We start from the raw sequence: 22,793 nt of genomic DNA on the forward strand, positions 1-22,793 counted from the left end.
CATTAATACTTTCCCACATTACAGTATAAGAAAATGGTAAAAAAAACAACAACAACAAAGGATAAACTGATTTATTTAAAATCCAATAGACATGAATGCTACTGAAGCAGGAAATTCAATTTCCAATTGCTACCATCACCTGTTGACAAAAAAAAATAACTGCACACTCCCTTCTTCACCTACATAATGAGCACATGACGTCACATCCGCAGACAGAGGGCGGGAAATTCAAACTTCAGTCGGAAAACTATTGGACATTATCTTGCAGCATTACCCATTGTGAACAGCTAAGTTGTTAATCTACTAATGAGATGTTTCAGTCATAAATGGTTAAATAAAAAGGTTATTATAAAGTTATTTTTGGCCAAATTGTTACATAGAACAGCTTTAAAGTAAGAATAAATATTGGACCTGAAATATTATTTGAAGAAAAAAAAAGTTCCTAATGATTAAATGCAAATGTATTGAACTCAAAATTATTACGCGTACCGCACCACAGAAAACAAAAGTGCCCATTATATATATATATATATATATATATATATATAAAAAATTCATGTAGAAAAGTGACAAGCGTAAAAAAAATTCATGTAGAAAACAAAAGTCCCCATTATAAGGATTATTGCAGTTTCTTTAAGCCTTTTTTTTTTAATTACCTTGTGTGTACTCTAACCATTCATTTGCAATATAAAACCATGCAAAGTTTAAAATTCATCTTAAGTCTAACCAGCCATCAATTCCTCCATGTGATTTTATTGTGATGCCGTCACCTGCTGCATCATTCATGGTGTTACATTGTACTACCCAGGAATTCAACCCTGAGGAGTTCTACCATCTGCTGGAGGCTGCGGAGGATGTTGCCAAGGAGGGTCACCTAATGAAAACTGACATTCCTCGTTATATTGTCAGCCAGTTGGGACTCACCAGAGACCCAATTGAAGGTGAGGGGCAAGGCAAGAACTACACTTAAGGCAAAAGTATTGGGTCACCTACAAATTTCATCTTAAACTGTAGGATGTCCCAGTATAAATCCATTTGTTTGATTTGTAGCCTTTTTATTTGTGATTCAATCCACTTCTTCTAAAATAACATTTTTGAGGTCACTGTTGTTGGATGATTGGGTCTGGCGCACAGTCTCTGCTACACAGTATTTCATCCCAAAGATTAGTGAGCTGATGTGAACCTCAAGTTCTTATACAGCAAAATCATCAAAGGCCTTGCTGGGGTTTCATCAGTTTTTATTTTATTTTAAGATTTTGCATAATCTAGCAATAAGAATTGAAAAAAACCCAAGTATGCAAACAATCTGACGAGTGCAATATGGCTCATTTCGTTATATTTACTAAACTCATTTTTAATTGTGTCAGTGCCTACCCTACCCTACCCTAGACTTGAAGGTTGTGGGTTCAAATCTTGGCTAGGTCATGACAATGAAAATGGGACGTGTTACCTCCCTGCTTGACACTCAGGCTAAGTTAGCCAAGCGTAAAAAAAATTCATGTATTTTAAGAAAATAGTTCTATTTATTACAGCTTAAAAAATGACATTACTTGTTTTTAGTCTGAAAATACTATTTTCAAGATCGTAGTGGTTGATATGGGCCTAGTATTATTTTCTTATTTTTCAAAATCTTACAGGTCAATTTTCTTGTTCTGTTGGCAGATAATTTTGCTTACTTGAATTAATAATTTTCTCATTTTACATTTTCTAGTCCTCTTTGCAGATGACCGCAAATGACAAGCTTATCAAGGGTGTCATCCATGTTTTTGTTTACTTTTGACTAGAATGTTTTGTGGTCAGACACAGCAGTCTGAAATGCAGCATATCCAATACTTGCAGATGTGATGCACCTGCTCAACAATAGAAGTACGGGTAAATGTCATGACGATCCAGTGAGTGGTTTTTAAGGGGGTGTTCATAAAATTTGGAACCCAACACTTTTGTGAATCTGTGTAAAAAGCGGAATGATTCACATATTTAACAAACAGTTGATTCTGATTTGATATATTTTCTTCATCAGATATGGTAAACCTTGATAATTATGACAGTGAAGGACCTCTAACTCCTGAAACAGATGACTCGACAGAGGTGAGCTAGTTTTTCCAGTGTATTTCTCATGTGAGGCATACTCTTTATAGTCAATTAAATTAAAATGAACTTATTTATACAAAATCAACTCAGCCTCGCCAGTGTTTATTCGCAACCTTGGTCTCTGTCTTTCATATTCAAATGAAAACCGTCTTTGCTTTGCTCCATTCCCAAGCAACTTCATGCTTAAGGATGATTGTGTGTATTTGAATAGCCATGTTGCTAGGCAGATATTGACTCAATCTGTTTTCCAAAGGGTAAGATTAGAACAATGAAGCCACCAGGTGAAGCAGACTTCCAGTCCATCAAGCTCATTAGCCATGGAGCATATGGGTAAGTAGAGCAGCTGCTTGACTAATGATGATGAACCACAATAGACAAGTAATGGGTAGGAAGTGAAAATAATCATGCACGTGAATGGATGTTTTTCTTTTCTTTTCTCTTTTTTGATCAGTGCTGTGCATCTGGTGCGACACCTGGAGACACGCCAGCGTTTTGCCATGAAGAAAATTAACAAGCAAAACCTGATCCTAAGGAACCAGATCCAGCAGGCCTTTGTCGAGAGAGACATCCTCACATTTGCCGAGAACCCCTTTGTGGTGTCCATGTTCTGTTCCTTTGAGACCCGTCGGCACTTGTGTATGGTCATGGAATATGTTGAAGGTGAGAAAATGAAAAACTCAACCTTTCATGGCAGCAATAACACGAGCAACTAAAAAACAAGCACATTGTGGCTGATTCAATTTCAACACGCGCACTCATCTTGGTCAGCTGTTTGACTAGTAAGCAATGGGAATCCGTGACGGCCATATTGGTGGGGGCAACGTTCTCATCGAAGCAAATTCATGTAAATTGAAAATAAGTCATAACTTGCTAATATCTCAACTGATTTTCATGAGGTAGACTTTTGAAGGCCAGAGTTTCGCCTATATATGAATTTTCACTATCATATTAACACCATAAAACATGTCAGGAATGCTAATTAATAATGCAAACGTCACTCTTAAAAGGTGGAAGTTGATGATTGTTATGTAAGAGCAGCTACTTGCTGGTGCAATAAATGCAATTTACATAATAATGATCTGTTTAGTTGACTGATCGCAAAAATCATCAGTGATGACTGATTAGTCGATTATCAGCAAGATGCAAAATGAAATCTAATATAATAGCACAGCAACATTTTCGTGGGAGAATAATGTACAGTATTAGTTTGTCATCATTGTTATTTTAGTGATACACTTAACAAGTTCTGAATTCCACTGTCAGGGGGAGACTGTGCCACTCTGCTGAAGAACATTGGTGCTCTGCCAGTGGAAATGGCTCGAATGTACTTTGCTGAAACTGTCCTTGCGCTGGAATACTTGCACAACTATGGCATTGTCCACCGTGACCTCAAGCCTGACAAGTAAGACACTTTACGAAAATTCATGCCAAAATGTACAGTAAATAACATATGGAGCAGTGTTTACTTAGTTACACATTGGAAATAATGGTACAGTATACCTACTACATTGTACCTACTGTACGCTTTTTCACCTCAGCCTTCTAATAACATCAATGGGCCACATCAAGCTTACTGACTTCGGCCTGTCTAAAATGGGTCTGATGAGTCTGACCACCAACTTGTATGAAGGACACATCGAAAAGGACACTCGTGAGTTCTTGGATAAACAGGTAGGTGAGCACATGCAAATCTTACACATCTTTATGTGAACATCTGCGATATAGCTAAAGATTTTTTTAATGGGTGTATGTTAGATGTTAGTATTCCCTACTAGTATTGTACTCCTTAGCCCTTGTTTTTTTTACAGTGTGAATGTGTAAGTGCAAAGCGTCTTTGAGTGTCTAGAAAAGCACTATATAAATCTGATGCATTATTATTATTAATGTATGTACATGACATTCACACGTTCGCTGCTGCAGTGACAAGTGCAGTCCAACAAAAATGTAAAACCTGTTTTTGCGTGTAGGTGTGTGGCACTCCAGAGTATATCGCTCCTGAGGTGATTCTTCGTCAAGGGTACGGAAAGCCAGTAGACTGGTGGGCTATGGGTATCATCTTATATGAGTTCTTGGTGGGGTGTGTGCCTTTCTTTGGAGACACTCCGGAGGAGCTGTTTGGACAGGTTATAACAGGTGAAACATCAAATGTTAAATGCATCCATGTCCACCATTTTATTTTTATCATTCCCATTGTTTGACCTCTCTTGCAATTATGTGTGACTTGTTATGTCCCCCACAGATGACATAGTATGGCCTGAAGGAGATGAGGCGCTCCCTGTTGATGCCCAACATCTCATCTCATCTCTTTTACAAACAAATTCACTTGTTCGACTAGGAACAGGTCAATAAGTTAGTTTGACATTCTCGCACACTGCATTCAAAAGTTGTTATTGAGATTAAGAATTATTAGAAGGCAATATAATATAATAATACAGCTATGTAAGTTCATTCAAATAATACAATTCATGATATGAAATGAGGATGCACTGTATGCTCACGGTAGCAAGTGGTGAGTCATTGAGCATGAGCATCTGAGCGGTATGGTAGTTAGTAACTACAGCACATATATATAAGTGGGGACATTGTGTTCACTCATTCGCTGCCATTGACGGCTATAGACGTCAAAATTCATTTTAACTATTTCTTATAGAGAACTCTATAGAAAATAAATAGATTACAATTATGTTTAAGTTTTACCATGAAACTGTTCTTAACTCATTCACTGCCATAAATTCATTTGAACTATTTCTATTAGTTTAACATTTTTTTCCACTTTTGTTAACAAGAGTATGAAAACATAGATTTTTTTTGTACATTTAGAACAGATATAACATTTTAATTGTGAGTTAACTAGTGAAGTCATGCGATTAATTACGATTACAAATTTTAATTGCCTGATGCCCCTAATTTTTAATAATCTTTTCTTTTTAAATATTTTCTTTTTTCTTTTTAATAATCGATTCTATTAATAAGGAAAAGATTATTAAAAATTAGGGGCGTCAAGCGGTTACAATTTTTAATCGTAATTAATCGCATGACTTTACTAGTTAACTCACGATTAATCACAGATTTTATATCTGTTCTAATACAATAAAAATAATCTATGTTTTCATACTCTTGTTAACAAAAGTGGAAACAAATGTTAAACTAATAGAAATAGTTAAAATGAATTTTTGACGTCTATAGCCGTCAATGAAGTGAATGAGTTCAACATAAAAACAGAATACTGTACAATGATTTGCAAATCATGTTCAACCTATATTTATGTGAATACACTACAAAGACAAGATATTTAATGTTCCAACGGATAAACTTGTTTTTAGCAAATAATCATTTGGGGTTTTATGGTTGCAACACACTCCAAAAAACTGCGACAGGGTCATGTTTACCACTGTGTCAAATCTCCTTTTCTTTTAACAACATTCAATAAACGTTTTGGAAACTGAGGACATTAATTGTTGAAGCTTTGTAGGTGGAATTCTTTCCCATTCTTGCTTGATGTTCAGCTTCAGCTGTTGTATTTTACGCTTCATAATGCGCCACACATTTTCAATGGGAGACCAGTCTGGACTGCAGACGGGCCAGTCTAGAAGCCACACTGTTGAATGTGGTTTGACATTGTCTTGCTGAAATAAGCAGGAGCGTCCATGAAAAATACATTACTTGGATGGCACACCGAGTCGGCTTTGGTCAGCCTCGGATGTTGGCGTTTCCATGTGACTTTTTCAGGGCCGAGTGGTTACAATGAAACCCTGCCTTTTAGAACCATCTCGGAGGTGGTTTTGCAGCGCCGGTCGTCTGGGGCCGAGCGGGGTCGTGTCATCACTGTCATCTGATTGTCTGACATCGACGCACGCCCATTTCCTTATTTTACGCTCGCGAGGCAAGAGGCGCCCGCCGTTCTTCGCCAAAGTCATAAAAATACAGTATATACTGTACAATAAATATAATGTTTAACAACAATGCTGAACTATATTTATAATTCAATATGTACTTGTGGATGGATTTTTAACGATTGTGGTAAAAATAAAAATACAATTGCGAGTAAACACACGCTCGCCTGATCATGTGCCCCCGTCGCTCCCCTTTTTCGCCTCTCACCTGTTGTAATGGAAATGCAATGGAGGCCGTGTCGTGTCGTTCGGTGCAGTGTGGTGTGACCGTGCCGTGCGGGGCTAATGGAAAAGCAGCATAAGTTACCCATGTCATGGGCACTAACACAGCCCCATACCATCACAGATGCACACTTTTGAAATTTGCATCCATAGCAGTCCCGATGGTTATTTTCCCTCTTTGGCCCGGAGGACACAACGTCCACAGTTTCCGAAAACAATTTGGAATGTGGACTCGTCAGATTTTCCACTTGGCATCAGTCCATCTTAGATGAGTTGAGGCCCATCTAATCTAATTGATTTTCTGAGTGTTGTTTATAAACGCCTTTTGCTTTGCATAGTAGAGTTTGAAGTTGCACTTATCTCATTCACTGCCATTGACGCCTATATACGTCAAAAATTCATTTGAACTATTTCTATTAGTTTAACATTTTTTTCCCCCACTTTAGTTAACAAGAGTATGAAACCTTTTTTTTTTAAATTGCACATTTAGAATAGATATAAAATTTGTGATTAATTGTGAGTTAACTAGTGAAGTCATACGATTAATTACCATAAAAAAAATCACCTGATGCACCTAATTTTTAATCTTAAAAAAAAAAAGATTTAAAAAAGAAAACAATTTAAAAAAAGAAAATTATTAAAAATTAGGGGCGTCAGTTGATTAAAATTTGTCATCGTAATTAATCGCATGACTTCACTAGTTAGCTCACATTTTATATCTATTCTAAATATACAATAAAAAAATTCTAGGTTTTCCATACTCTTGTTAACAAAAGTGGAAAAATATGTTAAACTAATAAAAAATTGTTTCAATGAATTTTTGACGTATATAGGCGTCATTGGCAGTGAATGAGTTAAAGATGAAACGCCGAACTGTATTTACTGACATTAGTTTTCTGAAGTGTTCCTGAGCCCATGTGGTGATATCCTTTACACATTGATGTTGGCGTTCGATGCAGTGCTGCATGAGGGATCAAAGGTCAGGGGCATTCAGTGTTGATTTTTGGCCTTACCACTTACATGAAGTGATTTTCCCAGATTCTCTGAACCAGTTTTGATGATCTTATGAACTATAGATAATAAAATCCCTACATTTCTTGCAATTGTATGTTGAGGAACATTGTCCTTAAACTGTTTGACTATTTTCTCATGCACTTGTTTACAAAGAGGTGAACCTCACCCCACCTTTGCTTGTGAATGACTGAGCAAGTCAGGGAAGCTCCTTTTTATACCCAATCATGGCACCCACATTTATCAGTTTTGACAATAAATATCTTGTCTTTGTAGTGTATTCAATTAAATATAGGTTAAACATGATTTGCAAATCAATGCATTCTGTTTTCATTAATGTTTAACACAACTTCATTGGAATTGGCTTTGTAATAATATGTAATATGTAGCGGTTTCGTTTATTAAGAGCCCCATTAGCTCCTGGCACATTTCAGGAGCTAATCTTCCTGGGGTCTTTTCAAATTCATTACAATCATTTCAAATAAACATATACATACACATACACTAAACAACAAACAAATAAATAAATAAATAAATAAAAGTAAAAGAAAGGTCAATGCAGTCAATTAACATTAAGTACATAATTGTAATACAATCAAAATAAATAAGTATGCTTCAATTATTTTACAATTATCCAAAATATAAATGAATTTACAAATCCAACACTTAAGTTCATTGTTCCAATGCTCACATAATAAATATATATATATATATATATATATATATATATAGTCTCATGTCATATTAATTATTGTGTAAACAAGATAAGTTTCAACTTATTTTTAAAACTTCTCTTATAATTTTCTAATAACATTTTGTTTGATTTGTTTTACATGAAGAAAATACACACCTTGCTTCACTAACCTGACGTCTGCCGTAACCATGATAATGTGAAGGAAAAAAAGAAACTTTGCCATAAATAATTTCTGGCGTTTTTGTTAAAATAATATTTTTAATAAATGTTATTTAAAAAATACCTCAATCTGCATTTAACTGTTAACCAAGCCAAGTTATCATGCATGATCAAATTTCTTCGGTATGGGCAACCCAACACAATTATTGCTGCTCTATTTTGAGCCATCTGTAACTTATTTAAATTATTTCCACTCCTGTTTGAGCACACAACTGATGCATAATCCAAATATGAAAGTACCAAAGATTGAACTAGCTGCTTGGCCGACCACTAAGGAATAAATTTTTTACAATATTTAATAGTGCCCATAGTTCTTCCCATTTTCCGAAGTACAGAGTTAACTTGATTGGTCCACGATAAATTAGCGGCAACTACTACACCTAATAATTTTGCTTCTTCCACTTGTTCAATTACGCCATTTTCCAGAATTAAGTGTAACATAGGTTTAATTTTTAAACAATATTTTGAACCAACAACCATACATTTTGTTTTTGCAGTTTTAATAAACAATTTGTTAGCTTTTATCCAGTGTGTGACTGAAACTAATTCCTCATTTAAAATATTATTGAGGTAACTGCAGAAACAGTGGTTATTTTGCTCCCTCATGAAATGCTTAAATGAACTGAGTCCTTGAAGTGTATTTTAGAGGGAATTAGTTTTTTGTTTTTTTAGAGCGGACTTTGAATGAAGCCCATTGTTCTTTCAACTTGCAGTTGTATTTTTAATTAAATATTTTACAAATTCAAGTTACTGACTAATAGTTTGCTGAATTTCCCTGGTTCCATTTTCTTTTGTATTTTTTCTTGATTTCCGGCTGCAGTGATTCACTCTCCTTATCCCTCTTCTCTATATACGCCCACCTGCTTCCACCCCAATCTTTGCCTAGTAGGGGGCGCTTTTGAAGTGAAGCAGCACTCCTTCTTCACAGAGGTGAACTGGAACAGCTTGCTGAGACAAAAGGCCGAGTTCATCCCTCACCTGGAGTCAGAGGAAGACACCAGTTATTTTGACAGTAAGTCCCCTGCTGTGAATTCAGGGTATGACCTTAAAGTAGCACACCAACCAAAATAATACCTTTGCTTTCGGCCAATTCTAATTATTATTGTATTATCTCCCTATATTAGCACGGTCTGAGCGCTACCATCATGTGCATTCATACGATGAAGATGATACCAATGATGATGAGCCAGTAGAGTTACATCGCTTTTCTTCGTGTTCACCACGCTTCAGTAAGGTCAGTATACAGTTTTGAAACGCCTAGCATTCTTCAGCTGTTTATGTGGGAATTCACTCATAGCTAGAATGTTGTTTGCAAATGTAGGTGTACAGCAGTATGGAGCATCTGTCCCAGCTGGAGCATAAACCCCCAAATGTAACTTTACGGGAGCACAAAGTTCCAAGAGAGGACCGAATGGCCAAGAGAGAAAGTCTGGGTAGTTTTACACTCAGGGACAAGAGCTGGAGGACTGGATCACCTGAGATGTGAGTGCTGAATGCTGCTAAGAGGGACGATAAGAAGACAAAATAATCGATCCATCTTTCCCTGTGATGCAGTAAAATTGTTAGCCGATTCCATTTTTAAAGAAAGCTACGATTGTTTATAACTTAAAAAAATAAGTAAATTGGCAAAAAGCATATAACTCATTCAAACCCCAAAACGTATAAATGTTTTTAAATGCTTTGTCCTTTACTCCCAAGAACGTATTAATACGTTTTTATGTTGTTGTTTTTATGCTAGAGCATACAGAAGGCTTTGATGCAGTTTCTGACCTGTAGAGGTCGCTTAAAGCAATGGTATTTTTTTTTAAATGGCCAGCAGGTGGCAGCAGAGTATAAGAGATCAACCAGGGCCGTGTTTTAACAAGCTTTTTTCCCTAGTGTTTTCAACAAATTTCTGAATAATAATGAAATTTAGCTATATTCTAATACTTATTGCTGCAAAACGGAAAGCGATACAAATATACTTTTTTCCTGATGAAAGAAGAGACTCTAATCTTTCTTTTGGTAGGTTCCATGTTTTTATAGCAATCGAACACAATATTCTGTGGGCCTTGCAAAATCAGTCAAAATCCAGTAAAACAGCCGGAAGTGAAGGGGGTTGCTTCAGTGTAAATGACGGGGACTGAGTGAGTTAATAACGTTTGTTTTTGTTTTTTTAAAGAACCAATTCTATTTATGTATTTATTTTTAGGAAGCGTTTGTCCTGCTCAGAGTCTTCTTTCACCGAGAGCGACTACAGTCCTCCATCTGGGGCCCGAAGGCGCTTCTCTGCCCTCATGGACACGCACCGCTTGGCCTCACCTCTCGAGGTGGATTCTGAACAGTTCCTATCTAGGGGCCAGCCCCAAGTTAAGGCCAGGGGCACCTCTCTGGAAGGAGCCATGAGTGCCATCTCCTCGCAAGGCGATCTGAGGACATTCCTCAAAGAGAGCAATGGCTTCACAGCTGGAGGTAAGAAATGGAGATCACAATTGAAGTATGAACTGAAATGTTTATGTAAAATTCAAATATTTTCTTTACCAGCCAGTGCTGCTGTTCTGGGGCTTCCGGAGCCCCAAGGGCCCAGAGGGGCCACCACGGACTTGGTGCTGCGGAGAGTTCGGCACCAGCAGCTCTCAGCTGAGGGAGAAAAACTCAACTCACGACCAGGAAATAAAGTAATCAAATCTGCTTCTGCTACAGCTTTATCTGTCATCATTCCTGCAGGTAAGACATTATAATGATTTTTTTTTTTTTTTATCAAACCAAACATGTTTTTAAATCACAAATTATGATATATTGAGTGTTACTTAATTCTCCTCCCCTCAGTGGAGCAACATGGCGCCTCTCCCCTTGCGAGTCCCATGTCTCCTCGCTCCCTCTCATCCAATCCATCCTCTCGGGACTCTTCACCCAGTCGAGACTACTGTCCAGTGGTAAATGTCCTGCATTCCCCCATCACCATCCACCGCTCTGGGAAGAAGTATGGCTTTACTCTTCGAGCAATACGAGTCTACATAGGAGACAGTGATGTCTACAGCGTACACCATATGGTCTGGGTGAGTGTGCGTGACGTGCGGCCTGTTCCAAATGTGACCAGCACAGGGTGTAGTCTGCCTCTTGCCAAGGCAGCCAGAAAAGAATAGACTGTGGCCCTGTGACCTTGGAAAGGACAAGTTGTGAAGAAAATCGATGGATATATTATGGAAGTAATTTTCCCATCCATCTGTTTTCTGTAGATCTTTTCACTATGATGTCATACGTACTTCCGGGTGGCAACACCACATGCTAACGCCAATTGCACCACTAGTAAACAAACATTTACAGTAGTGCTTGACAGTTTACATACCCTGTATGCTGCGCTGTGATTGGTTGTTACCTGAGACCTGAGCAACTATGATACAATTTTCACTCGACAGCAAGTGGCAAAATGGCCGCCTTCTGATATTGATAAAAACTGCTGGATTTTGTTGCTTAACTCATACTCCACTACCGCAATAATAATCAGAATACTGTATTTAAACCAATGGGGCTGCATAGAACATATTATTGTCAATATTTTTGGGGGGGTTGACTTCCCCTTTAACAAGTCATTTTATTTGTATTTTCAGCACGTGGAGGACGGAGGCCCCGCCCAGGAGGCTGGACTTAGTGCTGGTGATCTCATCACCCATGTAAATGGAGAGTCAGTTCACGGTCTGGTCCATACAGAGGTGGTGGAGCTCATCCTGAAGGTGAGGTGGAGTTATATCTACTTGACTCCAATAAATAACTTGCTTGTAAATTAACATGAGTGATATTTTATCTTCAGAGTGGAAACAAGGTGACCGTTACAACAACTCCCTTTGAGAACACCTCTATAAAAGTGGGACCTGCACGCAAGACCAGCTATAAATGCAAAATGGCACGACGCAGCAAAAGGCCAGGAACCAAAGAGGGGCAAGAGTGAGTTAATGCGACATGCAATGATAAACACTTTTTAATTTGTCTGAAGTCACATCATTGCTTGCTTATATTCCATTTGTTTTGTTTTGTTCCAGTAAGAAGCGCAGTTCCCTGTTCAGAAAAATCACCAAGCAATCCAATTTGCTGCACACAAGTCGCAGCCTCTCCTCTTTGAATCGCTCTCTTTCATCTGGAGACAGTCTACCCGCATCTCCCACCCACAGCTTCTGTGCCCGCTCACCCACACAAAGTTATCGATCCACTCTGGAATCGCCATACGTGGGTTAGTTGCTAATCTATCAACTTCAATGCAAACAATTCCTGTACACTTATCCTAATGACGTGTGCGTGTTGTTATAATGGCCCCTAAGATATGACGTTCTCTCCGTAGGCACTTCCTCACAGAGCAGCTCCCCAGCGTCAAGCACCCCCAACTCCCCAGCCACATCCCACCACATGAGGCCCAGCTCTCTTCATGGCTTATCGCCCAAACTTCACCGCCAGTACCGCTCTGCTCGCTGCAAATCTGCTGGCAACATCCCCTTATCGCCTCTAGCCCACACCCCGTCCCCCACCACGTCTTCCCCTCCGCCTCTGAGCGGCCACACAGTAGGCAGCTCCAACACCGTGCAGATGTTCCCCGTCAAGCTACACTCGTCGCCACCCGTCGCCCGCCCTCGCCCCAAGAGCGCCGAGCCACCCAGATCCCCCCTCCTGCAGCGGGTGCAATCGGCAGAGAAGCTTGGCGCGCTTGTTCTGCCTTCCTCCTCGTCGTCATCGTCGTCGCCTTCTCCTCTGACGGGAGGGGTGAGTCTACGCAAGCACAGTCTGGAGGTAACACATGGCGACTACAGAAGAGAGTCTTTCCACTGTGAGCACAGCCTACAGAGTCTGCTTGAAATGGAGGGAGAGAATGGACCTGCTCCGCCTTCTCCCTCCTCCTCCTCCTCTCCTTCTCCACCTTTGGGAGGGGAAAGCAGTAGTTTGAAGCCTGTCAGAAGGCTGGGAAGGCAAGAATCGCCACTTAGTCGTGACACGATGGTGCCAGTAGCGGAGAAAGATACTCAAACCGCGGCTTCTGATCTTGTTCGATCCCATACTGAGACCAAAACGACAAAAAGTGAATCCACCATTGACCCCAAAAAAACATTATCCACCTCTGGGGTTCTACGGAGCTCAGCTGCAATTGAGACCACCTCTTCTCTTGTAGTAACCCCGCTCACCACTGAGACCAAACTGAAGCAGGGGGTCAAACCTCAAAATGCTGTGACTTCTGAGGCTATTGTCTCTAAGAGCAAATTTTGTGAGAAAGTCGCCACTCCAGGGACAACAAAGTGCCTCCAACCGCAAGAGAGAAAGCAAAAGGATGCTCACATTGAAAGCGTCTCTTCAATTAAAGTTTATGCCGAAGACAAAACCAAATACGTTGCAGGTGCAGACAAAGGCGGCTGTCGCAAAGGATCGACTACCGAGTCATCCAAACCTCGTAAAGCCACAGTGTCTGCTGAGAAAGAAGGCAGTGGTGGTGAGAAAAAAACAGAGACAACCAGGGTTAAAGGTCCTGCGCCTCCAGTTCCGACCCCAGTGCAGGTCCACAGTGCATCAAACGTACCAGCAGCTGTCGGTTCCAAAGTGGAGAGAGCTTCAAAGAGCTACCGGGGAGTGAAGGAGGACAGGATGCACCTGGAGGTGTTGGAAGAAAACCCCATGTCCCCGTCGTCTAACGCATCCTCACCTTGTTCCAGCAAGCCGCGCGCCATGTCCCCCGGGGATAGAGCCAGCTTTGTCACGCAGCTCACAAGTGTCGCCAAAACGGTACTCGCGCCGATGAAAGGGGGGTTGCAAGACTGTTCCAAGGTCAAAGACCCCTATAAGTCAAGTGAGGAAAAACGAGGCAGCTCCGCGGCGAAAGTGGAGGCTTCAGGTGGGGCTGGACGCCGTGGGGCCCAAACGATGGCTGGAAGTGCTCTCCAGTTAGATAAAGGAAACAGTCGGGGCTCAAAGCATCATTCGTGATCGAGAAGCAGAAGAAGCCAACCCTCCGATGCATTGCCTTTTACTGTAGAAGCATCCAAACATATCGTATCAATTAACACCTTTTTAATCAAACATAATTGCCTGAAGAGGAATAAAACTGCATATGTGACTTTGGGCATAATGAGAAAAAAAACAAGATGCATCAACTACTGTTTGAAAATGTGTGTGCACTAGCATATTATAGGCCTGTGGATGTCTTTGTCAAAAAGTGCTGTAGATATAATTAAAAAACAAAATGCATGTTGTACATGGAAAATCTAAGACATTTAAAAAGCAGATGAAAATGGAAAAAAAAAATACTGAAGACCATGAGGTAGTAAACACTGTGAACAACTTTGCAACCATCTCAACATGCAAACCACATTCAATTTAACTTAGTTTGGTTAAGTTTAGTTAGCACTGCAGAATGATAAAAATGTTGCCTAGTCATGTATCATAATAAAAGCAGGAAAAAAACGAATAAAACTAGCGTACTAGAGCCTGGACCAAAATATCGAAATACTTGTTGTCAAAGGGGCTGGCCGGTGTATTGATTGGTTAAAAGGCTGAAATCCAGTGGGATGAAAGTATGAGATGAACTTGCACAGGGCAGGGCACTATGCAATGTGCTAATAATGCAACTTTAGGTGTCCAGGATAACTAAGTTTACATTGTTTCATTGACGAGTAGAAGTGTAAAAGAAGTCGTTGCAATAAGCCAAGCAAATCTGTTTTGCTTTTAAAGTTGTCCCTTTTGCTGTGTGCAATTGCTAATGTATGTGAATTCATTGTGTGTTATAGGGTTATTGAGACTAAATGGTCATAATTACCACTTAAAAAGTTGGTTGAATACACTTAAGGTTTTTCTACATACGCTGGTATAATTCCTTTTATCATTCATAATTTATTGTAGCAAATGTGGTGTTTTGTTTAAAGTTAGAAAACATTGGTGTCTGCTAAATGTACATGAAAAAAACGAATGCATGTAATGTGTTCTGGACGGTTCATCTGAATTTGTTTACTTAAAAGATTCTCCCATGCGAGGGGTAAGGACTATAATACAACACTGAATGTCTGACCAGATTTCCTTCTCAGCATCACTGCAATTAGAAAAAGAAGACAAATCTTCTATAGCGCATGCATTGCCACAATGCAAAGTGTAAACCAAACATTACTTTCTGGTTACAAAAGCCTGAAGACTTTGTGACGTTATTGTAAAAAACCCATATACGCACGTTTGCTTTTTAATATTTGGCCAGAGTCTGTAGACTGATGCAATTTGCTGCGCAAAAGATTGTAGGGATTTAGGTCCATTTCTAACTCAAGAGGTAGAAGTTGAATCATAGAAATGCTGTGTAAACGCGCAGGTTTGGCGATAAACTGCGTTTTGAATTCGTGTTAGGAACGGAAGTCTGTCGTAAAGTGAGGATGCCCTTTCCGTAGTCCTCGAGCTCAGTGTTTGTTTCTCCACTCTGGTCTCTTGAAGTCAAATCACCTGTAAAAAAAACCCTCGTGTGCAGTTTTAACATTACAGTTTATAATTTCAAGATACGACTTGAGTGTGTTCATTTCAATCTTTAATGTTGCATCGTACTTACCTTATACTGCCATCTTGTGGATGACCTACCACAAAGGTTGATTTGTGTAGGTTTAGTGAGAAATCTGATGTCTAAAATTATATTCATAAGTCTAATGTCAGTGAAGATGTTTACGTTATTTCTTAAGGGTTTTTTTCAAGCTTGTGACTTTTTATTTCATCCAATGTGCTGTGTAGGGGTTCAAAGTGGAAACGGTTGTTTTCGCATTAAACACAAATGTTTGATGTGTCATGAGTTGCACTTTTTTTCAGATTTTGTCTCGTGTTTACAAACCATAATTATATATATTTTTTGTTTATGAATTCATATGTAATTACACTGTTAGTCACATGGGAACAATGGAATTATCATTAATGTACGTTCAGTACAAATAGGAACTTGTATGCCAAGTAAAAAGAAGTATACTATAGACGCCATTGTTTACTTGAAAGCAGAGACGCCTGGAAAATGTTACATTAAAATCAGTATAATTTCGATTTAGATGTCAGTAGATGTTCGATATATATGTCAATTTGAGATGGGTTACAGGCCTATCATGCCGTGGTCTGTCCATTCAATAGTCCTGCACTCGATCCTGTGCAGTACTGTGAGTCATATTTGTTTTTATGTATGACAAAGAGGATGTGTATTTTAAGTTCCTGTGTTGCAAGAAAAATAAAAACAGACGAAATGATCATTTGTTTGTTTACTTTTGGAGAAGCCAATTTCATCTGTCGTAAATAGACCATGCAGTTGAGGCGAGTACGTTTTAGGAAGCTCATTGGCTCAGTCTCAGCCAATCACAATAGAGCTTTGGACCGTTCCCTGCATAAACAAGGAAGTAGAAGCTGATGGACAACTACAACTACCGTACACTACTTGTATCAACGATACAATCTCCCTGAGCTTCAGTGACTGATTTGGCTCTTTTAATTTCACAGAAAGATAATGTCTGAAAGAAGGTAAATCAACACCGTCATTTTCTAGCGATGTAGTGCACTTGATTGGTGAGTTTGCGTTACTAACTTAAAGGGAATGTTCGATATTTAGCGCCGGTGATTGAAAAAAAAAATATGTTTGGAAACAAGTAGCTATAATTAGTTGGCATTTCATAACCAATCATACTTAACACGTAGGTCAGGTATTTTTTTTAGGTAGCTATAGGCTCTTTAGTATTACCATTTCAGCTTGTCACATAGAAATGTTATGAAACCGATGAATTAGAACTAGAAAAAATATATATTATTTTTTATTTCGGTATGAATATGTTAATACTAGTTTATTAACAGAGGGTGTAATTAGATTTTTTTTTCTGATATTGACTTTTACTTTTTGTAACATAAACTGTGTCCTTCTTTGATACTGTGGGCAGAAGACTAATAAACCACCAGCAGCTCTTTTACTGGAAGTAAATATCTGAAATTCCTTGAGTCACAGGGTGCAGTCACATGGTCTCCCTCTCTTAACTTCCATAGCTACGAGTAGTTATCCAATTCGTCTAAATGCACATCATCACGTTAAATAACGTTTGTTTCCGTAAATAAATAAATACTCAAGATGTATTAATGTCATATGTCAGCAGTGCTTTGTTAAGTTTGTTCTTCATCTGCATATAGCTGCTCAGTCTGTAAGGAGTGTTCCCTCATGGCCAGTCTTGTTCAAATCTGACGGTTATGAACCCCGGTGCTTCCTCAACTAACTCTCAGAGCCAGTCTGCTGCAGATGAATATATGGACGACTGGCACTTCCTCCCTTCTACTACCTCAGCAGCTTCTCTGTGCCATGAAGAAGAGAGAAGAGAAGACACTGAGGAAAGAGGCAAAATCAAATCCAAGTTGGTCTCAGCATGGAATAGTGTCAAATATGGTTTGTTTAAGCTGCCAAACTACATTACAACTACAAGTGTGTATTTAGTCTCTTGAAGTCTTGTTTCTCGTGTATTAGGCTTGTCCTTCAAGCAGAAATCAAATTTGAGCAAGAGCTCTCCTGTGATGATGTTTGGAAAGTCATATCAGCTCAGGGATCGAGGTGAGGTTGCATTTGCAATTTCAAGCAGATAATTTAAGCACGATGCTTCATTGCTTTGCAAGATAACCAGATTTGTGTTTTATTATTTCAATGTCAGGGGAGAATGAGTGTTTCCACCACTCCTTTGCAGCTCTGCTGTGGTTGACGTACAGACGAGGTTTCCCTCAGCTGACAGGTTGTTCTCTGACCACTGACAGTGGCTGGGGATGTCTTCTCCGTACAGGGCAGATGTTGTTAGCGCGAGGACTACTTTTACACCTGATGCCACAAGGTGACACAGCACCGCAATGTAAACCATATAAAAGATCCAAAGGATTGCAAATGTGTAGTCGTATACTTTGAATACTTTGTTGTGAAATACAGTTTGGGTTTTCAAATTTGCCACACCCTTTTCTCACATGCCTCATGGAGCCAACATAAAAACAATGCTGACCATCTTTTCTTTATCCTTTCCAGGATCGACATGTTCTGTGAGCCATCACATATTCAAAGATGATATGGATCTCCCAGAGGTCCGCCCGGAAGCCAGACCGGTGTCTACACAGAATTCCAAAGGGCTCCGAAAGAGTGTCCGAAAGCTGAGCTTGGGTTCCCTCCTGGACAGACGCATGGAGTCCACACACAGGAAGGTTGTGTCATGGTTTGCGGATCACCCCTCAGCTCCTTTTGGGATACATCAGCTGGTAGAGTTCGGCAGAAGCTTAGGGAAGAAAGCAGGGGACTGGTACGGACCCTCCATTGTGGCGCATATTCTGCGGTCAGTAATTATTCCATTTGTATATCAGCTTGCTACATTACTGCTGACTCACTCCGAAAATTCTTTATCATTTCGTTTTAGGAAAGCTGCAGAAGCATCATCTGACCTTCCCAATCTTGTCATCTATGTTGCACAAGATTGCACCAGTTAGTGCTTGGGGAATCATTTACTCAATGTCACCCACTTCTGATTTACCAGTAGAACTTTAACCAGGACAGACATGGTTCATTTATGCACAGTGTTGTCCAGTCTACATAGATGATGTGAAAGACTTGTGTGGGCGGCGTCTTTCCGGGATCTCTGCTGCATCTATTCAGCCCTGGAAGGCCATGATCCTCCTGGTGCCTGTGCGACTTGGAGGACAAGAGCTCAATCCTGCCTATATCACCTGTGTCAAGGTAGTATGATGTCTGTTATTGGTGGGGGAGGGGTGGGCTGTAATGGGATGACCCGCAATTGCATAGAATTTTTTTTATATCAACTGTATTTTTCGAACCAAACACAATTCTTCAATAAGCAGGGATAAAGCTCCAATACGTGTTTTCCACTAAAAAGTCTACAGAGGTCCACCGTATGTTTTTTTTTAATGTCTCAGTAAAAACATGGTCAGTGTAACTATACTGGATTATTCTACAATGAAACAAGCCTATTAGTAAATTGTATTTCAAGTGTATTATTATCAATTTGTAGCTTTTAATTTCACATATAGATTTAATCGCGGGTAGGGCTGGGTATCGATTCAGATTTCCAAAATCGATTTGATTCAATTCAGAAGGCTCTGATTCAATTCGATTCACGATTCACATTGATTATTTGATTCAGTTAAGGATTTCATTCAGTATCAATTTTAATTTTATATGGAAAACATTATCAGGAGTACCAATGCTGTAAATAGTATAAACTTATTGCTCTTACTTGGTGCATTAGTATGAAAAAAATATTAATATTTACATTTAAAATTGAATCCAATGCAGTTACATGTATTTTATTTTTATTGAACATGGCCTGATCAAAACAAATAATAATTGAAATCGGAATTGAACAAAATTCTAATTGAAAAATTTGACATGTAAAAAATATGAAAATAATAATTAATAAAATATAAATATAATAAATAAAATAATTTAAAAATAATTAATAAAAAATAAATACAAATAATACAAAAATAACAAAATAAAAAATAATTAGAAATTGAAAAATACAAATATTTACATTTAAAATTGAATCCAATGCAGTTACATTAATCATATGTTTTATTTAACATGACCTGATCAAAACAATAAATAATAATTGAAATTGATTACAACCACAGCACTATGTAAATAAAGTGGCAAAAACACTGGGCTTTTTTGTAGAATAAATTTCCCTGTGACGCGAGAAGGCACATTAATTTATGTTGAGGGGTATATTCATGGTTTCATGAATCGATATCAGGCTATGAAAAGGAATATCGATTCGATATCGATATATAGATTTTAAACCCAGCCCTAATCGCGGGTGTTGAGGCCTGTAATTACTTCAGTGTCTACAAATAACAAAACGTTTTCCACTATTTTTTGCAATAGAAAATCTTGACGTTAGAATACTGCATTGGTATCATCGGGGGCAAACCAAAGCACTCTCTCTACTTTGTTGGTTTTCAAGGTATGTCAAGTTCCATGCATTGTCCTGCAATTATTTAAATCACCTGTATGAACATTTTCTACTTACCTTATAAATTTCTGCTTTGTTGAAGATGACCATCTGTTGTACTTGGACCCTCATTACTGTCAACCCACGGTGGATATAACAAAGAGCAACTTTCCTCTAGAGGTAACCAGAAATGCTGGCACTCTTTTTCTTTAAGCTTGTCTTAGGCCACCACCAATAGATTAGCTTTTTGGCAATGCTATAATTAGTTACCATACACCAGGTGTTCCAAACTCATTTCATTTCAGGGGCCATGTTCACCCAAATTTGATATCAAGTGGGCCGGACCAGTATGCCTGTGGCCTAATAAGCTATCAATAACGACAGGTCAAAAATATTTACTAGTTTTTGAATAAAAAAATTATATTCCCATTTATTATCTTAGTGCAGAGTCACGTGAAATTTCTACAATAAAATTATTGCATCAAATCCTGCAGAGCAGCCAAATTTCAGAATGTCACTTATGTGGTTGGCAATGCGACCTCCAGTGGACAAAATTAGCAACGACAGTTCATTTGAGTGAAAACCTGCTGTTTGTGGTCTGTCCTCACAGGCCAGATTAGGTCCCCTGATGGGCCAATTCAGACCTCCACCAAGGCCAAACTGGGAAATGTGTCATGGAATGCTGTTTGTTTATCCCTCTGTTTATTAGTAGGCAGGTCGTGTCGGGTTGGTGGAGCTAATAAGGTTCTGGTGGTGGACGGTTCTATTGATGCCATTGTTACAAATTAAATTTAAAAAAAAAAGTTTTCGTACCTTAACATTAGATCCAGTTCCACTGCACTAAAAAGTTTTGTGGGAATTGGTTTTGTATTTTTTTGCGTAATACCGCTTTTTAAATAATGTGATATCATGTCAAAATGACCCCTGTGCAAAAAGCACCCCAGCTAGTGGTGACCCAGGGCCAAGACTTTGGCTCAGTCTTATACGAAAAGGAAAATTTCAACGTTTTGCATTTTCACCTCTACATGTTGCAGTCATTTCACTGTAAATCTCCAAGGAAAATGCCTTTCTCTCGCATGGATCCCAGCTGCACTATCGGATTCTACGCGAAAGGCCAAAAGGACTTTGAAATGCTTTGCAGAGTTGTCCATGAGGTAGGCGGATATGTGGAAATCTTACATGCAACTTGATCATTGTGGCAGTTTTGTCATTGCTGCCTCCCTCGCCCTCCAGGCTGTCTCCACATCTGCAGAGACGTACCCCATGTTCATATTTGCTGAAGGTCATAGTCGAGTGGAGGAGGAGGAACGCCAGACATCCGCCAACAACATCACGTATATCCAGAGGAAGAGCAAGCTGAGGAGGGTCAACACTAGTGACAGCATGGATGAGTTTGTTCTTTTGTGAGCCAACATCTGATATGGCTTGAGGAAAAATATGCTCAAACTAAAACCCCAATATCTTCAAGTGGAAGTCAACCTTAAGCATTTCTTAACAATAATATGTTATATGTGACCTCACTAGTCTAAACATGACATTCTGATTAATATTACAATTTTGGAATATGAGTAATGAAGCAAAATACAGCGGGTTTTTTATCCATCTCAGGGGGCGGCCATTTTGCCACTTGTTGTCGACTGAAGATGACATCACTGTTGCTCAGGCAACAACCAATCAGAGCTCACCTGTTTTCTGAAGCTGCACTGTGATTGGTTGTTACCTGAGACCTGAGCAACTGTAATGTCATCTTAAGTCGACAGCAAGTGGCAAAATGGCCGCCCCCTGAGATGGATAAAAATGTCTGGATTTGGCTGCTTAACTTATATTCCACAAACGCATATGCCATATTTAGACTAGTGGGGCTGCATATAATAATATAATAATAACATTATTTTCAAAAACAATTGGTGGGTTGACTTCCCCTTTAAACTGAGACCATCGCGGTGAATTTGTGGTCAACACATCTGCCTCACATTTATGATATTTTTTTATTTTATTTAGCTTCTCATACATCCAAAACATGCATGTACGGTTAATTAAAGACTCTAAAATGCCAATATACAATATGCGAGTTATAGTTGTGAATAGGAGTATGAGGTCAAAGTCAGCAGCTCCCCTTTGCTATATATACAAAAATGGATGGATGGATCTGAAACTGACCAATGGCATGATACATAGTTTTATGGTTATATGTATTCTTTCACAAGGTGAAACTTCATATTGCTCTTGGGGCAATGTATTATTTTTCTAATACTGTATTCAAAAACATAAAATGAGTACTGTACTAGCAAGAATGAACAATAGACAAATATAGCCTTTCGCTGTTTGACAGCGTGTGACTTTCTTTAAATGGAGGAGGAAGAAGTCTTATGGACAACGCGTGACACTAAAATAACCTAATGCTGTCATGGATGTAGCTGATTACGCGTCCTTAAATGTTGTAACTGGCCTCAGGAAAAACAAATATAAGCTCATATATTTTTGGGTCTGTGTTGAACTGTCCTGTACAATTTTTCTCAAGGAGGATTAGGAATAAAGTTGATGAAAATATTCGTCCCTTAGCATATATTGTCTTGCTTCTTTGGTTCCTGCGAAAAAGTTCGAGGTAAAAAAGCTTCGTGGGTTTATTCGCGGAAGCACTTGGACGCGCTCCCATCCCCCCGCTTCCATTCCAGCATTCGTTGCTGTCGTCACGGGGCCCACAGGGCGCGAGATGCGCTGAAAGGGGGC

General features: G+C 39.0%; 2 protein-coding genes across 12 annotated transcripts in view; both read left to right on the forward strand.

Moving 5' to 3' along the window:
- LOC147184301 (microtubule-associated serine/threonine-protein kinase 1-like) overlaps positions 1 to 16,340 on the forward strand; it is a 43,043-nt gene extending 26,703 nt beyond the window's left edge. For 5 of the 6 annotated variants that reach the window (XM_086067752.1, XM_086067758.1, XM_086067766.1 and 2 more), the window contains exons 11-27: positions 809 to 941; positions 2,021 to 2,088; positions 2,345 to 2,421; positions 2,543 to 2,751; positions 3,355 to 3,493; positions 3,630 to 3,762; positions 4,059 to 4,224; positions 4,331 to 4,432; positions 9,020 to 9,142; positions 9,255 to 9,364; positions 9,452 to 9,612; positions 10,322 to 10,836; positions 10,939 to 11,168; positions 11,721 to 11,843; positions 11,921 to 12,054; positions 12,150 to 12,337; positions 12,446 to 16,340. In XM_086067752.1, coding sequence (XP_085923878.1) covers positions 809 to 941; positions 2,021 to 2,088; positions 2,345 to 2,421; positions 2,543 to 2,751; positions 3,355 to 3,493; positions 3,630 to 3,762; positions 4,059 to 4,224; positions 4,331 to 4,432; positions 9,020 to 9,142; positions 9,255 to 9,364; positions 9,452 to 9,612; positions 10,322 to 10,836; positions 10,939 to 11,168; positions 11,721 to 11,843; positions 11,921 to 12,054; positions 12,150 to 12,337; positions 12,446 to 14,070 — 4,236 coding nt within the window. In that variant the 3' untranslated portion in view covers positions 14,071 to 16,340. The remainder of the gene's footprint in view (positions 1 to 808; positions 942 to 2,020; positions 2,089 to 2,344; positions 2,422 to 2,542; positions 2,752 to 3,354; positions 3,494 to 3,629; positions 3,763 to 4,058; positions 4,225 to 4,330; positions 4,433 to 9,019; positions 9,143 to 9,254; positions 9,365 to 9,451; positions 9,613 to 10,321; positions 10,837 to 10,938; positions 11,169 to 11,720; positions 11,844 to 11,920; positions 12,055 to 12,149; positions 12,338 to 12,445) is intronic. The other variant, XM_086067745.1, reaches the window with a different exon arrangement.
- Positions 16,341 to 16,463: 123 nt separating this feature from the next.
- Positions 16,464 to 21,767, forward strand: LOC147184302 (cysteine protease atg4da-like). Of its 6 annotated transcripts, none has more exons than XM_086067780.1 (11): positions 16,464 to 16,608; positions 17,263 to 17,512; positions 17,591 to 17,674; positions 17,772 to 17,945; positions 18,131 to 18,431; positions 18,513 to 18,577; positions 18,681 to 18,829; positions 19,997 to 20,075; positions 20,167 to 20,243; positions 21,098 to 21,217; positions 21,297 to 21,767. In XM_086067780.1, exons 2-11 carry the CDS (start codon positions 17,320 to 17,322, stop codon positions 21,468 to 21,470), a joined length of 1,416 nt encoding a protein of 471 aa, XP_085923906.1. In that variant the 5' UTR covers positions 16,464 to 16,608; positions 17,263 to 17,319; the 3' UTR covers positions 21,471 to 21,767. The 6 variants fall into 6 exon arrangements, with proteins under 6 accessions (XP_085923906.1, XP_085923924.1, XP_085923950.1 ...); XM_086067798.1 differs by having other exon boundaries at positions 17,805 to 17,945; XM_086067824.1 differs by having other exon boundaries at positions 21,151 to 21,217; positions 21,297 to 21,444.
- Positions 21,768 to 22,793: the final 1,026 nt, after the last annotated feature.

This window comes from Leptonotus elevatus, chromosome 1 (assembly GCF_054856555.1).
Source record: "Leptonotus elevatus isolate MCC_2025b chromosome 1, RoL_Lele_1.0, whole genome shotgun sequence".
In the NCBI taxonomy this organism is placed as follows: domain Eukaryota; kingdom Metazoa; phylum Chordata; class Actinopteri; order Syngnathiformes; family Syngnathidae; genus Leptonotus; species Leptonotus elevatus.

What these genes read in the sequence shown, in the direction of transcription:
- LOC147184302 (XM_086067780.1), top strand. Translation starts at nt 17,320, where the DNA reads ATGAACCCCGGTGCTTCCTCAACTAACTCTCAGAGCCAGTCTGCTGCA. An exon ending in ATTGTGGCGCATATTCTGCG is followed by an intron (nt 18,432 to 18,512) that starts GTCAGTAATTAT and finishes ATTTCGTTTTAG; the next exon opens with GAAAGCTGCAGAAGCATCAT. An exon ending in AGAGCAACTTTCCTCTAGAG is followed by an intron (nt 20,244 to 21,097) that starts GTAACCAGAAAT and finishes TACATGTTGCAG; the next exon opens with TCATTTCACTGTAAATCTCC.